General features: G+C 59.8%; 1 protein-coding gene across 1 annotated transcript in view; it reads left to right on the top strand.

Moving 5' to 3' along the window:
* Positions 1-17,726, top strand: part of LOC311215268 (ankyrin repeat and fibronectin type-III domain-containing protein 1-like) — a 183,105-nt gene that overhangs the window by 147,756 nt on the left and 17,623 nt on the right. Inside the window, exon 6 of the mRNA XM_084296363.1 lies at positions 5,807-5,935. Within this exon, the coding sequence (XP_084152489.1) occupies positions 5,807-5,935 (129 nt within the window). The remainder of the gene's footprint in view (positions 1-5,806; positions 5,936-17,726) is intronic.

Below are 17,726 nucleotides of genomic sequence, written 5' to 3' on the forward strand. Positions count from 1 at the left end.
TGCTGGCGGAAGTTTTTGGGGCCCCGGTAGCATACCTCAGACAGGGGATCTTGTGCAGGGGATCTTGTGTGGCCTTGCCCTTCCTGGGGAAGCAGCCTGGCCTCAGTCTGCCTGCCTCCACCCATCGTGCGTGTGGACTCACGATGTTTTAGCACTGTTGATGCTCCCAACATGTGCTCAATGTCAGCAGCCGGCCCCAGGCGTGCTCTGCCCCGGGTCTTCACCAGGCAGCTGGTCAAGGAGTGCTTCGGGGGCCCCCAGCACAGCCGATTGTCCTGAGCACTGCATCCTTGGGCTGGCTCAGATCTCGCTTTGCTCTTGTAGCTTCTTCCTTTACCAGCTGCTGCCACTGCACCTCTCTCCCCACTGTGGCATCCCCACCGTGACCCCCTCCAAGCCTAGGACCCCCCCTCAGCATCCCCTGCTCAGCTCAGAGCCCTCTGTAGCTCTGACAAGCCCATGGCATGGAGAGGTTTGGCCGGGTGGGCACTCCTGAACCCGGCACTTGCTCAAGCCGTGGCTGCCAGCAGCTGCTCCGTCACGCTGCCTCATCTGTCCTGAGCTCATCGCTGGCAAACGAGCGCCTGTGGGAGCGATGTGCCGCTCTCAGGGGGAGAGGTTCCTGCTGAGATAGCCCAAGGGCAGGCCCCGGGGCTCTGGTATCAACAGCTCTCAGCCGGGAATCACGGCTGAGTCAGCGCGAGAAGTGGGGCACTGAAGTACCGAGGGGAACCTGGGCACCAGGAGAAGCTGCTGCTGAGTTCCTCGCCCTGCACGGGCGCGGAGCCAACGGGCTGGGGATCAGCAGCAGAAGCACTGAGCGTGTTGGAACCTTGCAGTGAGATCTGTCCCCGAGGTGAAGCAGCACACCGAGGCATGGTGTCCCCGGCGCTTCCACCCCGTGTTTTCACCGGCCAGGCCACCACGACTGGAGTTCCCTGACCAAAACCAACATCCCGAGCCACAGGGGCAGGGGCAGGACAGTGCCTCAGCATCAGGGCTCTTGGGGTGCCCTGCCTCAAGCCTCACTTGGGTACCCCAGAAGTTTTGGTGAGAGCCAGGGCAGCGTTCGGTGGCTCTCTGTGTTCTCCCCTTCCACACCTGAGACAAATGGACCACAGAGAGGGGCTGTGGTGGAGGCTCCGTGTCCTCGGGGGACATGAGCAGGCTTGGTGGCACGTTGCTGTGTTGGGTGTGATGAAGGGAGCCCAAAGCCACCAGTGGGATCCTGGGGGCCCTGGGGCTGAGGTGGTGGCATTGCTGCCATCTGCCCGGTGGTCCCCCGGTGCCGCACCAGGTCCCCTCTGGAGCCCGCGCAGGCTCCTTGTTATGTAAAGCACCGGCGAGCGCGACCGGGAGATTCTTCAGTGTCGGAATCTGAGTCACATGGGGCTGTTTTATTTCCCCCTCTGCTAATCTCGTTTCTATAGAAACAAGATTGGGAGGAAAAAAAAAAAAAAAAAAAAAAAAAGAAAAGAAAAGAAAAAAAAAAAAAAAGAAAAGAGCCAAGCACAGACCAAGCGAGAAACCTGAGGTGATGGGTGAGGGAGGCAGAGGTGGTGGCTGAGGAGCTCGGGCAGCGCGGGTGGGAGCAGGGCGGCGCGGCGGGGCTGTGCTCCCGGCCGGGATGGGAGCGTGCGTGCGGCTCTGTGCGTCGAGGGGACAGGGACGCTGCCGAAGAGCTGCTCTTGGCTGAGCTGCTGCTCCGGAGGGGGGTGACCTGCAGAGCCTGGAGGGAAGGCAGCAGAGGCTGTGCAGGTGAGTGAGCATCAGCGCGGGGCTCCTGGGCATCTGTCCTGGCATGGCACGGCACGGCACGGCACGGCACGGCACACCGCAGCAGTGCCCGGCTCACTGGGGTCCTGTCCCCAGCTGCTGCTCTGGGGACACGCTCGTGGCCAGAGCTGTGCCCAGGCTGTGCAGGCAGGTGCGTGGCGGTGGGCAGGGAGCGGGGGCTGCCGTGCAGTGTTCGTGTTGGGGGGTGGCTGCATGTGTGCGGCCGTGTGTCTGTGTGCACGTCCCCTCTCCGAAGCCGCTCTCTCCCCGAAAGCTTTTGCCTGCTCAGGAGGCACCTTTCCGGCTTTAGTTGTTTTTTCCCTCTTTTATTCTGGCTGCACCTGTGCGAATAAAACACTTCCAGGAGCCAAAGTGCCCAGCTGCCAGGAGCGCAGGAGCTGCGCCAGCTCCCATCCCGGGGATGCCCCTTCCCAGCCTCGACACCCGCAGCGCTCGGGCCAGGGGGTGCCTGCAGGCATGAACACAGCTCAAAAGCTGGTTTTGCAGTCGCTGTTCCCAAGGGGAGGAACAGCTGAAAACGCTGCTTGTTTGTGTGCTGCGAAGTGCCCGGGCTGCTGACAGCCACCGCGTGCCTCGTCCTGGGACTTCGGCTTGCCCGTGCCCGCTCAGGAGGATGTCAGCTGCCTTGCAGGAGCTGGATTAATTTGCAGCGGCATACGAGCACATGCTAGCTCCCGAGTCGCAGGCTAGCGAGTGCAACAAGTGGGAGTTATTCTTGTCTGGGCTAAGATGTCTCCCTGGCTGGTGCGTGGCTGCCTCCAGCCCTCGTGCCGTGGTGCTGGCAGGGGGCTCGGGCTGGGCTGGCCGTGCTGGTGGGACTGGAGTGCTGCTGGGGCCACTGCTGACGGCTGCTCCTGGCGGGTGCAGGTACCGCTGCTGTCACCTCACCTCCATGGCTGGGTGCTGTCGGGGACAGGGACAGCTGCAGGGCAGGCGTGGGGCAGGTGGGATGCTGGAGCCGAAGGGCACGGGGCTGCCTGGGTCTGTGATTTATTTCCTGCTTGTCATCACTTCCCCGCTGTGGTGTGGCGCGGGGGGAGGCAGCGCCGAGGCACTGCACGCCCCTGGTCAGATCCACACCTAGGCACTGCTGGGGAAGCCAGAAGGACGAAGCGAGCCCTGGGTTTTTCTGTCCTAATTCAGCTTTGTGAAATGTCACTGCTCATCTGCCTGCCCGGCCAGCGAGGGGGCGGAGGGCAGCACTTCAGACTCTTGTCCTCATCCGAAAGGGCAGCTGCGCAGGTTTCTGCGCGGGGACGCTGCGTCTTGTGACACCTCGGTGAGGCTGCCAGCCCGCTCCGCCTGCTCTGCTCGCACTGCTGCAGCGAGCTGGGGCTTTGCCAGGCAGCTGTGCGGGGGTCAGACCCCAAAAAAAGCCTTTGTGGAAGGCTGGGCATCAACGGCACAAGCGCCGAGCCAGAGCCTGTCCCTTTGTGGGGTCGGAGCACCGTGCTGAGCCCCCCAGGCTCGTGCTGCTGGAGCTCCCGGGGAGCGCAGCCAGGCGCTGCGGGGTCCCTCTGCCTTCAGCCCCAGCATCTGGGCCTGGCCGTGGCCGGGGCTGGTGCCAGGGGGCTGTGCAGGTCCTGCCGGCCCCTCGTGGGCACATCGCTGTGGTTTTATGGGGCAGAAGTCGCCTGCGGTCTTCCCATTCCCCCGCCCTGCAGGCAGCAGCGTCCCCGTGTCCCCAGCGCCGTCGCTGCCGGTTCTGCTCCGCCGAGCTGCTGCCGCGAGGGAAGGGACGAGTCGTGGCACTCCACGGGCATTGCTGCAGGAGTCTCCAGGGCCGGTAATTATTTCTGGGAAAAAGATGCTGTGTTCTGACTTAAACGCTGACATGGGACTCTGAACATGTGTAATCTGGCTGACAGATGGCAAGTCAGAGAGGTGTGATTTATGATACAGCACAGTAGCTGAACAACCTTCTCTGGTTGTCAGGAGACAGTTCTCCCCATCGCTGCGGTTGATGTTTCAATCGATGGCTTTTGCTGCTCATCCCCTCGGCTCCCGGGCGGCGTCTGGGACCCCTGGGAGCCCGGCGGGTGCTGCTGTGACGGGCAGGGCGTGCGGGTGCCGTGGGAGGAGGCACAAAAATCCTGCTGGCCGGTGAAGCGTGCAAGAGGATGGATGCTGGCAGCCACAGGCAAACCTTCCTTGCTCAAACGGCTGCTCTGTGCCTCAGTTTCCCTGTCCTTACCCTAAGGGCTCTAACGCCAATCAGGGGAAAAAGGCATCTAGAGAGTTTGGAGAGCACCTGGGGGGTGAAAGCGTAGTGACCGCAGCATCCCCGTGGTGCTAGGGGCTCACCCTGCTGCAGGCATCAGCCCCGGAGCCCAGGCACGATGCACGGACCTGGGAACATCCCCGGGGGTGTCCCCAAAGAGGAGCTCGGCGCAGAGCCGCGCGTGGCCCCGAGGACGGGGCTGGCTGCAGCGGGGCTGGCTGCGGCTGTGCTGGTGCTCGTGCAGCCCGGGTAGAGCAGGTATGATTCATTCCCTCTCCTGCAGCGCAGTTTATGTAAAGCAGCACCGTATAAATAGCCAGATGAGACTGTAACGTGCTCGGGGCTTTCTCACTGGGAAAGGAAACAAAGGCTCTGCCGTAGCTTTGGGGTCCAGCTGCTTGGAGCCCTCTGAGGACCCCTCTGGGTCTCCCCATGCCCACGCACGCCCTCCTCACCCACACCAGCAGGCTGGAGGGAGGAGGGAGGATGAGGAGCTTGCTCCATGTGGCTGGTGGCTGCTGACATCCATCGGTTTGGGATTTCCTGAGCCGCTCCTGACCCCATATCCCGGCATGGGGCTGAGCTGTGGGCACCTAGATCGGGAGGGAGGGCTGGGCATGGAGTGGTGGGGATGGGGCGAGCAGAGCCAACAGGAACGTGTGCCCCAGGCAGGTCCCAGAGCCCACAGACCATCTGGAGAGGAGCAGAGGGTGCCCTGAGCCTCTCCAGCCCAGCACGTTGCTCCTCTCAGCTGCACTTTGGCACGGGCTGAAGGGAGAGGCGAGGCTGCAGGGATGGGGTGCGTGTGGCAGCCTCTGCTCCGGGGGCTTCCCCGGGTGCCTGAGCTGCTCCTCGCCCAACGCCCTTTCCTCCAGTGCTCCGAGGGGGAAAGCCGGGGTTTGGGTTTCTCGTGGAGTTTCTTTAAAGGCAAACCTTGCCATCAAAGTAGCGTTTCTTCTCAAGAATGTGAGGAATGGCCCTGGAAGGCCTGAGCAGCTCCTTCCCGGTGGTGATGGTGGAGACAAGTGCCTTCTCCAGAAAGCTGTCTCCACCCCGTCCTGCGCAACAGCAATTCATAAGCTGAAAAATAAATCAATAACCAGAGTTAATGAATTGAAGATGTCCGTGTTTAAAATGTATCGGGAGAAAAAAAAAAAAAAAAAAAAAAAAAGCACAAAAACTGTTAGCTGTTCATGGCTTATTTAATTACTGTGAGGAAAGGCGGGGAGCTCTCGTTTCTGAGAAATACCTTCTTTTCATTTTATTGCGTTTTAAGAGGTATTTTGTTCGGCTGAAGCCGGTTGGGACTCCGGGGAGCAGAAGCACCGGCTCTGATGGTGCACAGTGGTCGGCGGTGCCGGGTGGCGGTGGGCGATGTCCCAATGTCCTCTCCCTGCTGCAGAGGAGGAGGAGGAGAGGTTTTTTCCTCGCCCTGGCCATGCCAGGGGGCTCGGCAGGGGCTGTGCTGCCAGCAGGGATGGTGCCGGAGCCCCCCAGGGCTGCGGGCACGTGTGGCAGGGCTGGGGCTGGCAGCAGCCTGCCCGTCCTCCCCACTTTGCTTCCCTCGCCCGATGCTCTGCCGTCCTCGTGCTGCAAGAAGCAGAAGCAGCCCGTGTTCCTGCAGCTTCTCCTGGCTCCAGCTGGCTTCCCCCAGTCTCATACCGCCCCGTCCCGGTGCTGCTGGCCCTCCCAGAGCCCCCCTGTGCCCCTCGCAGCCCCCAGCATCGGGTGGCCCCGTGCCCCGGGGTGCTGCAGTGACATTAACACCTTTCCTCTCCCCTTCCCCAGGTCGGAAAGCAGCCTCTCTAGGTTTGCCCACCGCTTGTCAGTTAAGCAGAAGCAGGAGAAGAGAAGGAAAGCTGAGTATGCCTCGGCCGAGCTGTCTGCCTTCCGGCCCAGGTCTCTGAGCATTGAATGGTAAGAGCTGCAGGACAGGGCTGGGGGCACGCAGCCCCCGCCTCTCCAGTCCCCCTCCTCTCCCCTGTTCCCAACAACACCCATCCAAGCTGCTACAAAAGCTCCCCCGGGGCACTGAGCCCTAAATCCCCCTCACCCCGGTGCTGGGAGCAGCAGGCAGCCCCAAACGGGCTCCTCTGCTATGGGGTGAAAGGACCCCCCCCAGCAGAGCATCCCTCGGGGCTTGCAGGGAAGCGGCCGTGAGCCCGCTGTGCCCGGTCCCTGCAGCCTGGGGGACAGCCTGGGGGTGACACCCAGCCCCTGGGTGCCGGGTCCTTTTGGGGCCATCATCGTCCCACAGCCCAGCCATGGGGCAGCGCTGCCCCCGGCCCCATGAACCCTGCTCTGTGTCACCCCGTGGGGCCCCCGCTCAGCTCGGGGCTCGGGCTGCAGCCCTGGCTGGAGCAGGGAGGGATTTATCCCGGGTTTCTAAGCTCTGATGCAACAGCCTTGGAACCAGATCACAGTCCACAATCCTTCCAGTGCTGGAGGTGACCTGCTAAGGATATTTAAAAGAACTGGAAATTGCATTGCTCTCCGCTTCCTTAGATGGATGAAGGAGGGTAAGGCTTTTAAAAAAAAAAAAAAAAAAAAAAAGAAGAAGAAGAAAGAGAAAAAGAAATGCTTAGAAATTGCAAGAATGTCGAGTTTGGTTTTCGTTTTCCCTGCTTTTTTTGGAGAACTTTCTGGCATTTATTCTATGTTCTAACACTTACGTGTGAGGCTGTGGAGGCCTTCTCAAAGGCTTCCTCTATCTGTGAGGTTTGTTAGGCATCAAAGCTAAATAGGTATTAATGAGGCCAGACAAAGAATTTAAGCTATTTGGTGACAGATTGCTTTCTTCTCCAGCTGCGCAACTTCCCTTTGCTGAAACGATGTCATCAGAAAAGCTGCTCTTCAGTCCCTCTGAGTCTTCCAAATAGACAAATATGTGAATTTATAACCTATCAATCAGGAAAACAAGCAAAGAGCTCATTAAAACCCAACAGCGTTTCTCTTTGTTCAGCACAGAGCAGTCAGTAAGTCTCTCTTCTCCCTTGTAGTGCCTCTTTTAACCCCCCGGGTCCCACTTTTCCCCCGTCTCGAGGTGTGTTTCTGCTTTGCTCAGCAGCGTTTTCCTCGGGGGTGCTGCCTGTGCCGTGTCGGTCTGCACAGCACCGTGTAGGGCAGGGGCAGCGCAGCAGTGGTGGGCGATGCTGGTTTATGGGGACCTTGTAAGCTAGCCTGCAAATGAGCTCTTGGCGAGGATAAATCGCCTTTGCCTTGTCAGCTGCTGGTCCTTAGGAGATTTTGGACGTGTTGTGGCCGTGGGGAGAGGAGCCCATCCACCTTGGTGTGCTCAGCTCAGCTGCCAAGGCTTTCCCGTTGCCGTGGCTCAGCAGAAGAGCCGGGAGCAGTGCAGGAATTTACTCTGGTTTCCCAAATCAGCAGCTTTTGAGACTCATGCCCGTCTAAGCCCAAGGCCTGAAGGCAAGGAAGGCCTCAGGGACCTGCCACCACCTGTTGCCTCTCTGACTGCACTGCGAGGCAGACTCAGAGAATAGGAGAATTAAATCACCGGCACCCATTGCTTTGAAAAGCTGGCTGTCAGTCTGGGGGAGGGTTTTCTACCCGATACCCCTGCCAAACACTGCCAGTCTGACTCCTCATTCCTCTGCCACAGCAGAAAGCATCTTCAGGGCAAGCTGAGTCGGTTTGCCAGCATTCCCAGTAGGTGCTCAGGGGGGCTGGATGAAGCCAAGCACAAAGAGGAGGTGCTGTACAGTGCCACCATGCCTGCCTGACACCGTGTCCCCTGCCTGGAGCAGTGCCATCGGGATGGGAACAGCAGATCCCTGAGCCTCTCCTTTCCCTTCTCCCTGTCCCTCCTGGCTCCCCCCTGGGTGCTGGCAGCAGTCTGGGCTGGGAAATGCAGCTGTTTGCTGCCACGATAGCTGATGTGCTGGCCGGCCGTGTGCTCACCCGTAGGTGTGTGGATGCTCCCAGGCGCAGGTTTCAGGGTCTCAGGGTCCCAGCACCCACCTGAGCATCTCCCCCGTCCACCAGGCGAGCCGTGCTCACGGGTCACGCTTCTGCCAGGCACAACGCACGCTTTATTAGCCCGGCACACATCCCAGTGCTGTACCAGGCGAGAGGGGCACAGTCTTGTCCCGAGCTCAGCAGCAACCGAGAGCAGTCTCGTTAGTTCCACTTATTAAAAAAAATTGCTGGGGGGGGGGGAGGGAGGGAAGGCAGGGAAAAAGAGACGTATTGAGGAAACACTTATTTCATTCATATGTTGTTTACTGAAGCAAATACTTCATTATTAGGCTTTTTAGGGTATTTTTTTTAAAGCCAGGGCCACAAAGTCCCCACTGTTAGGGCCGGTGAGCGTGCCGTGGCCCCGCAGGGCGCTGCTCGCTCACGCTGCAGCAGCCCCACGCTGGTGCATCAGCAGGAACCGCGCGGCACGAAGCCTGTGCACTCAGGGGACAGGCCTGGAGGCTGCTCGTGTCTGTGTTTATCAGGACAGCTTTTGCTGACTCCTCTCTCATCCCCTGTGCTGGACAGCACACACCACGGCTCGTGGATGTCCGAGGCGGCGCGAGCTCCAAATGAGGCCAAAACTGGCAATGGAGGAAGGGAAGGATTCTTGGTCTGATTTGTTGCTGTTCTGCTCTCTGTTTGTCTGTGATACTGATCTAGCTCCAAACCCTAAATAACACGAAGGCATGAGAGACAAAAGTGCTCTTTATTTGCAGCTCAACACCTTCTGCTGTTGGAGTTAAGAATCAGAAACCTGGCAGCTCCTGCGGAGACTTCTCGGTGTCTCTGCAGAGCCCTCTGAGAAACGCGAGCGATCCTTTTTTCCCCCTTAGGGTGAACCAAGGTGAAGGGAGAGCCTCCTCTCCCGTGTGTGCCACCTAGGAAATGATCCACATTTCTCTTTCAAGTGAGCCTTAAGCACACAGGAAGGCTGCAACCTGCTGTTTGCATCCACTCCTGCACATGTGGAGCCTGGGATCCTCTGGCCCCCCGTGCCCTTCCAGCTCTGGCACCCAGCAGCAGTTTGTCCTCCTGGCATCCATTTGTGTCTTTCTTTTCCTTTCCTACCTCTCATTCTGGTATTCCCTCTTCCACTCACACCTCTGCTTGCCTTCCTGCTGCCCTGTTTATTTTCCCATACTCGCCCCTTGTCTCACCTGTTTCTTGTTGTTTTGTTGTCTCACTCTTCCCTCTCTCCTTGCTATTTCTATCTGCCCCCCCCTCCCCGTTCCACGTGCTTTGTGCCGGGCAGCCTCCCTGCGAGCTGTGCTCGGAGCTCTCTATTCCCCCGGCGGTTCAGGAAAAAATGCAGCACATTCCTCCTTTCCCCGTCCGTTATCTCGGTTCTGCTCCTTGGCTGCCCACCGCAGGCTGCCGGAGCTGCTGGCAGGAGCCCGTCGTCTGGTGGTCAGACATGCGGGAGGCAGCCAGCCCCTTGTTTTTGCTGCTCAGCCCCTGGCGAGGTGCTGAGCGAGTCCCTGGCTTCCCCTCTGCCAAGGGGAGGGAGGCGCAGAAGCCTGGCGGCAGCGCGGGTCAGAGCGGGGACCTGGCGTGTGACCGCTGGGCTCGTCCTGCTCTTACGCTGCTCCGAATCGTGGGTTTGGTTCTAAAGCAAAAGGAGTTTCGTGGAAATGCTTCCATGGAATTATTTGGAATTTTGTACTGCCCCCATTTAACGCAGCCGTGCCAGGGAGGTGCCTCCTGCCGTGGGCAGGCAGTGTGGGTGCTCCGTGCCCACAGGGTGCTCACCTCCTGACACCGCAGTGCCACCGTCCCGTGGGCTGCAGGGCCCCGAGCTGCTGTTTCCAACCCGGCACTTGGGACTTTCCCGATGCAGCTCTTTGCAGGCTGGTTTTCTCTTTGCCAAGCACCACAGGAATTGTCAGCAGGTTTTGGGGAGCCAGGGAGGAACAGCACCACGAAGGGCTCCGTGCTGCTCTGGGTAACACAGCCTGACCCGTGGGGTCCTACTCCTGGCTTCCACGTCCACGAGAAGATGTGGATCTGCTTCTCTTCCCAACCAAGTGGGTCCCAGCCTGAGCAAGGAGCAACAAGAGAAAGCAACAGCCCCTGATGTGTTCAGCAAAACACATCAGAGCCCGGGCGCTGTGTGGGCACCTGGGAGCCAAGAGATGCTCTTGGCAAGCGGAGAGGTGTGGGTACCCGCTGGTGGCACGGGCATGCAGCCCTCCGGGGGGTTCACCCCCCCATCCCACTGGTCCTGTCTGTCCGTCCGTCCTGGCCCCCCGCTCGGTTGTGCTGAGCACAGGTCCTGGACAGGCTGGCGCGGCGCTGAAATGAAAGGAGAGGCGCTTTGTCTGACTGGGAGCGCTTTAAGCCATCGCTCAGGAACAATGGCCAAGCTATGGGGTCATTTGTTCTGGTATTTCAGCAGCTCCTCATGATTTATGGGATGTTTTGTTCTGCTGCTTGTCTTAGCTTCCCCCTCTCCACCCTCCCTGTCTCTCTCCCTTCTCCATTTCAGCTCCTCCCCCCCACCTCACACACACCCCCCCCTCCCCGTTCCCAATTCCCCTAATAGCTGTGGAGCCTCTCTGCCGTATGAAGTAATGCTAGCTGGGACTTATTGAATTAGCCGTGTGGAAACGGGCTCGGGCACCGCGCTCGTGGTCTGCTCAAGCACGCGGCAGCTCTCGGAGCCAGGACGGGTGGCAGGGCCCTGCCCGGGGGCTTCGGTGCCCCTCGGCTGTGCACAGCCACGCGTGCTGCTGCACCGAGACGCCCGTGGATGTGCGCTGAGCGTGGTCGAGAGGAGCTGCATGCAGCCAGCGAGGTTCCCCGGCTGTGGGGAGTGCTGGCAGGGAGGCAGGAGGGGCTGAGCCGCTGCGCTCAGTGCCCTGGACACCTCTGTGGGCAACGGGGGTGCTGGGCAGGGGGCACGGGGCACAGGGGGATGTGGTTTGAGAGCCTGGGTTTGTCCTGGCACCCTGGGGATGGCTGCGGTCTGCGTGCCCGGGGGCATGGGGGAGCAGGGGTTCGCCTCCCAGGGGCTGGGGACGGGGCTTGCTGGTGTCTAAGGGACTCACTGATGGGATAAACGAGCCTTCAGAATAGCTCCCTGAAGGCTGGGGTTACCTTTAGGAAAACATTTGGAAGGAATAATGTGTTAACATAAAATCCCTTTTTATCCTTGCTGTCTGCGAGTCACCTGCAGACAGACAGAGGCTCGAGCCTGACCTCCTCCTACGGTGGCACCGGTGCCCCTGCTGCCAGCGCTCCCCAGCCCGCAGCGCATCGGCAGGGGCAGAGGAGCCACGGCAGCAGGGAAAGGAGCTTGGCTGCTGGGTGCTGTGGGGCTGGGCAGCTCCGGACCAGGAGGAGAGCAGGGGCTGGATCCTCCCTGCGAGCAGCGTTGTCACCCGCTGCCTCCCTGCTGCCCCCCGTGCTGGTGGCATTAGCCGAGGCCCCAGCTCGTGCCAGGGCCCCCCAAGGAAGCAGCTCGTCCTGGTTGTCTGCACTCAGGGGAAATGAGCTCCCATTTGCTTCTCTCACGAGGCTTCAGTGGGAAAAACTGAACCCTCTGGGAAGGTGACAGAGAAAAAATTTCAGAGACTGATGTCCAGGTTCTCCCCGTCTGCGACCAGAGCCCTCAGCCAGATCTCTGCCTCGTTGAGCGCACGGGGAGGAAATGTCATTTATTTGAAAGACAAATTTGAAATATTGTGCCCCTGCATTGTTCTGGGCACTTCCCTCTGCTGGTAGCTGACACCTCCAAGCTGTGATAAGATTGTTTCTCAGTGCAGCATATCCATTATCCCCAGTGCATTTTGATTTCTGTCAAGCAGCCCGTTTGCCTTGGGCTAGTTGATTTGTTTTAACTCTCATCATTTATTTGCCATTTCCCCCGGCCTGGATCTGCAAAGCAGGACGGATGCCTTTGGTCTCTGCCAAGGAGCGGGGAGGATGCTCTTCGTCTCGCAGGGTCTCCCCTGGTCCTTTTCCACAGATGGAGCCATGCCCAGGTGCCCGCTGCCCGGATTTGTACCCCCCAGCTGCACGCATCCTCACATTGCTTCCCCGGTCCTTTCCGCCAGCTGTTTCAAGGGATTGAGTGCTCCTCATCCTCCCTTGTCCTTTCCAATCCCTGTTGCACAGATTTTCTCTGCTCTTAGATAGTTCCCTTCTGGCCGAGGCACTTCTGCCTGCCAGAGCTTCGGGAACCTCTTGTTTGTCTTCCTGGAGAGCCTGTCCCGGTGCCAGCTCAGCGCTGGACCTGCTGGCCGGGATGGGCAGCATTCAGTGGGGCGGCCAAACTGGAGGCAGGAGGCAGCCCAGAACACCGGGACACCGAGGACCTGCCCCTTGGGTGTGCTGGGCTCTGTCCCCACCTCTCCTTGAGCCTTTCTGCCATCTGCACGCTCCCTTGTGCCCATTGCTTCATGCCCATCCCTCTCACCCACCTTCCTTCTGCCGACCTGCTTTTCCGAGGAGCTTTGTGAGACCAAGGGACCTGCACAGCTGCCGAGCCCCGTGCCTGCTGGAGGTCAGGGGGAGGCGGTTACATTCCCTTCTCTCCTCGCTTTCAAGTTTCCTTTCAGGGCTCTCTGTTCTCCCTACCACAGAAATTTCCTCCACCTACCCCAGGGCAGCCCTGCGGCGTTCCCCTCCCCATCCCACTTTGCCTCTGTTGCTTTTATTCATGCTTTCAACGGGGAGAGTCAGCCAGGGATGAAGGCTTTCTGCCACCAAGAGCTGTTTGACAAGGCGAAGGAGGTTTTTCCACGTGGGCAGCACAGAACAGTGCAGATCTGGTAAAAATTTCCAGTTTCAGGTCTAGGGAAGGCAAGGTTCGTGCTTGGCTTTGTCCAGAGTGGATGTGGGCACTTGGCAGCATCATGAGAACCTGCACGTGCTCTTTGCTCTGCCCACAGTGCAGGGCTTCACCCGAGTGCCCCCCAGGTGCTCGGACACAGGTTGGTGTCCACCCAGGAGGAATCCCAGCAGGGCCGGTAAGGGCTCACCAGTTAGCAGCTGGGAGGGAAATCTCTCCTGCCTGCGCTCGGGGAGGGCTCTGTATTTATGGTCTGTTGCTTCTGGGTATCTGAGGATGAACTGCTGGCCTGGGGCTTGGAGACCTGGATTCCCCTGGCCTGCTGAGCCACGGAGGGTGAGATCTGCCCCTCTTTGTGCCTTGTTTTCTTGCTGTTTTAAAGGAGCCCAGCAGCAATGATCCCAATGATCCCTTTTCTCAGGCACCTGGAGATCTGCTGATGAAGGAACTGGCTGTGCTATCAGGATGCTCTGTACGTGGGGTCTTCTGCTGGCAATCCCATTCCCCAAGCCCAGGGACAAGCTGTGGGCTGGCCCGGAGCTCTTGGAGCTGGCAGCTCCAGATGGAGCTTGCCCAGAGGCTTTAAAAGTTTGGGATCACAACCTGGAGCCTTTAGCTTGTGTAACCACTTCTGCAAAGAGCCTTGATGTTCAGCTTTCCATGCTGGGTCTTGCACGGCAGAAGCCTGCTGTGGCCGGCCAGCAGATGCTGAAAAAAGCAAGATTTTTTTTTTCTTTTCTATTTTTTCCCCTGAGCATAGTTCTTGTCCATCAACATCTCCTCCAGGGAGGAGGAGGCAGTTCCTCTGGTCAGAGGCGGTGGCAGGAGCGGAGGTGGGTAGGTGACTCCTGGGGCTGGGGAGGTGCAGGCAGGTCTGATATTAAAACGTTGCCTGTTTTGGCTTGAAATACCGCTGTGCATCAGGCTCTGGAGCCAGAGGGTGCTTTCTCCTTCCGTATGGTTATCCAGACTATGGTGTGGTGGAGGCTCGAGCCTTTCTGCCAGCCTGGCCTGTGTCAGAAGGCGCAAGCCATGGAGCAGTGCCGTGTCTGGGTGTCACTCCGTGCCACCCGGTGCAGGGGAAAAGCCTCGGGGGCAGCGGCATCCCAGGGAGGCATTCGTGGTGCCAGAGGGACCGCTCTGCCTCTGGTCTGTGCCACAGCATGGCCCTGGGCAGAGGCACGGTGCTTGGGCAGCAGGTCACCGGGGTGCCCAGCACCATCCCCATCCCGTGCCCAAGCCAGGGCACGCGTCGGCTTTCTCCGTGCAGCAAAATCCCACGAAGCCACCGGCCAAATCCCGGGAAGCGAGGAGGCTGCTGCTGGCCGCAGATAAGGCGGTGTGACATTTAGCTAATGCTGCTCTCCCTGTCTGCGCCGCTGTCTCGCTGGCTGTCCAAGGGGCTGCCCGAGGGAACCTCGGCTGCGAGCGTCCTCCCGTGAGCACGGCGGTGGGGGACCCTGTGAAGCGCTCACCTCTCGGTGCTGCAGGAGGCTGGTGCTGCCAGGGGCACCCGTCCTGGCCCTGCCGGCTGCGGAAGGCTCGCGGCGAGCCGAAAAGCAGCCGCGTTTGTGGAGCAGAGCTCCCCTCGTGAACTCCGCGTGAACCCATGTGGAGGTTCTTCTGGGGCTGCTCTTTGGCTGATTTCCTCGCTGACGAGGCAGGTCTGGAGCAGGATGCCGGACCCGAGGCTGCCTGCCACGGGGGCGCTCACCTCGTCCTCGTGCTGTGCCAGGGAGGGGGGCTCTGCTGCCCAAGCAGCCGCTCCTCACCGGGAGGAAAAACGCCAGCAGCCAGCCAGAGCCGTCCCTGAGCTGCAACCACTGCTTCCCAGCCTCGGGCTGGGCGCTGGGCACATCCCGCAGCCCTCAGGAGAGGCAGGGAGGGATGAGCAGTGTCCCTGGAGCAGGGTCTAGAGGCGGTGAGAGGGAGAATGGGGATAGTGGCACCTGCCAGGCACGGGGCACCAACTCTGCCGGGTGTTTGCAGCCTCTCGGTGACGGAGGAGCCCGAGTCCCTCAGCTCTGGCTGAGATCTCCCACTTGGTGTAACTGCAAGCAGGGATCTCCCAGGTGCTTTGGGAGATCTCAGAGATCAGCCCCGAGAGCAGAGCAGGGAAGGAAAACCCTTTTCTTCCCATCCCTGCCCAGTGGCTGTCCTGTGCCACGTCCATCCAGGAGCCCGTGGAGCCATTTGGACCCCTTGTGACATCCCCAGGAGGGGAAGGACGGTGGTGTCAGGTCTTTATATTATCACCAACAGCACAGGGGGCTGGCCAGGCTGGGCAGGGAGGCAAAGGTGCTCAAGACATCCTCACGTGCTGTGCTGCACAGGGGAAGGGACGAGGAGGGCACCTCTTGCTCGACACGATTGCTGTGGATAGAGTCAGCAGGCGCTTGTTGTTGAGGCTATTCAACACTTTCCAGCGGAAGTTTGTTTGCTTATACCTTTGCCAGACCTTAACTGTTAGGGCTGAATTTTTCCATGCTCACTCTGCCTCAGGCTGAACTTTCTCTTTTTTTTTTTTTCTTTTTTTTTTTTCTTTTTTTCAAGTTTCAGCAGAAGGTTGGGGAAAAACGGTAGCTTTGCCAATATTATTTTTTTTTCCGTCTCTTTGTTTAAGGACTTCTGGTGCCTCCATGCTTTGGAAAAGAGACTTGAAATTTGGCAGGGTTGGTACATTCCTGGTGGAAATCAACCCAGATTTGGTCAAATTGTTAGCCTCTGGAAAGCATGGCCGTGCATGCTCGGAAGAGCTCGGAAGAGGCGAGCACCCCACAGGCAGTGGGCATGGGGCTCACGTCCCCACGTCCCCAACAGCAGCTCCTTGCCCTCGTGGGTCCGGGTGAGGAGCGGTGACCGTGAGGACCCCCAGCAGGGTTTGGTGATCCTCATCAGACAGTCCCAAAGCATCCCACAGAAGGTGACCTTGTCTTTATCTCTGTTTCCACGGCTGGAAGCTGAAGCCCGGTCTGCTGGCAGAGCCCCCATGGGTGTAAGCGCCGGGAGGAGGAGCTGCATGGTGCAGGGTGTCCGAGCACCTCGGGGTGCTGAGCTGGGAGCTGGGCACAGCTCCAGCAGCCAGGAGAAGCTGAGGCAATGAGTGATGCAAGGGGAAAACCTCCATGTGCTCCTGCATCCTACGAGACCTTGGGAAAGGGTGTTTGTACCCCTTGTGTCTCCCACGGGTGTGCTTTGCGGGCCTGGTCACATCCACTGCAACGCGGGGACACGAGAGAGAGCCCTGACAGTCGGAGGTGTGACCTGGCAATTTGTTCGTTTGGCTTTGTTCTTTTACATCGGGGTGGAAAGCAGAGCTACCTGCCCTGCTGGGGGCTTCAAAACTTCCCCCGTGGGCTCCGCTGTCCTGAGCTCGAGCATCTGAGAGCTCCCTGAAGCTGGAGGGAGCACAGCACGAGGTGGGAAGCTCCAGCAAGCACTGCTCGTGCCATCATGGGGTGATTTCTGGCAAGGGCTGGAGACCCCAGAGCGTGAGGGGCAGGGAGCTGTGGGGCCAGGGACATCCCCAAGGGGGTGGCTGCTCACGGACACGGTGCCAGGGACCTCATGTGGGCAGCGTCCAGCGTGCCCAGTGCTGCTGGCTGGGTCCTGCTGGGTGCCTTCCAGCGGGAAAGGGGTTTTCTGACTCCAGTAACATTTACCAGCTGGGCAGCAGCTCTGGAGCCGGGTGTGTGCGTTTGTCTGTTCTTCCATTGTGTCTTGGCCGTCGTCTCCTCCTCCCCGCCGAGATCAATGTCTGTGGCCTGCCTTTTATAACCCCTTTGGGTGCAGCTCTGGAAGTCTTCAGCCGGTGGTGCTGGTTTTCATCGTGCAGCGTTGGCGCGCTCGAGCAGCTTGGTCCCCGTCTAGCTGGATGGCTTGGGTGGGACGATGGGCTGGAGGTGGGCTTCCACCAGCAGGGACATCCCAGCAGGGGTCTGCAGGGGGGCAGGAGCTCGTCTTTGGGGGCTTTGGGGTTCAAGGGTGGATGTGTCGGCTGGGAACGGAGAGCAGCCACAGGTGTGGGGCAGCGAGCTCAGATGACCTCCAGAAGTCCTCCTCCGGCCAATTTTCTGGAATTTCATGGTCAGGGAGAAGAGGTGGTTTCTGACGAGAGCCAGACCTCACCAGCGTATTCTTCCTGGTGGCACAAGGTGGCGCAGGAGGTTAAAGGATTTGCTTTTCATCTGCACAGGTCTGGGTTCAAATTGATCCCTCTCACTGCTGTCATGAGTCCATCGGCCTCAGCCCCTGCGGCTGCGCCCCGGGACAGCGGGCAGCGGGCGGCCGGGGAGCCTGCTGCCAGCAGAGCAGGGTGCTGCGGGGCCAGGAGAAGGCGTGCGGGTGGCACCCTGGCGGAGCATCCCTCCTGCACACACCACAGCCCGTGGTTGCAGTGTCCCTGAGGCACGGGGACATGCTGGTGGCCCGCAGTGCACCACCCCGGTCCCACAGCCCCACCTCTCACCGGTATGGTGCCCAGAGGAAGGTGCTGACCCCACACGGGCTGGGGTCCTCCAGCGGCTCCTCCGTCCAAGATTTGGAGCTGGGACCTGAGCGTGGGGACAGGACCAGGCAAGGCTGAGCATGGCCTCACCTCCATCCTTGTTCCTCCCAGCAGGGTGGCTGGGTCCTGGCCGTGGGGCTGAGCGTCCCCATCTCCGCATCCCAGCCCTTCCCCTGTGCTGCTCCCGTTGGGGCTTAGCTGGGGCCCGGTGACACCACAGGGAGAGTTTTTTTTTCCCCCCTCTTTTTGCCTTCAGTGCTCTTTGAGCCCAGGCGTCGTATGACTCAGCTTCTGCATTTGATACCCCCGAGAAGAGTTTGCACACATGCATCCGTGGCACAGAGCGGTGCCTGTTCCTGGCAGGCCGCGCAGGGATAGGGTTTCTTCCTGAAACAGGCAGTAAGTCCCCACTCTTCATCCGCTCCTGA

Source organism: Netta rufina, assembly GCF_964035555.1.
Source record: "Netta rufina genome assembly, chromosome: 15".
In the NCBI taxonomy this organism is placed as follows: Eukaryota; Metazoa; Chordata; class Aves; order Anseriformes; family Anatidae; genus Netta; species Netta rufina.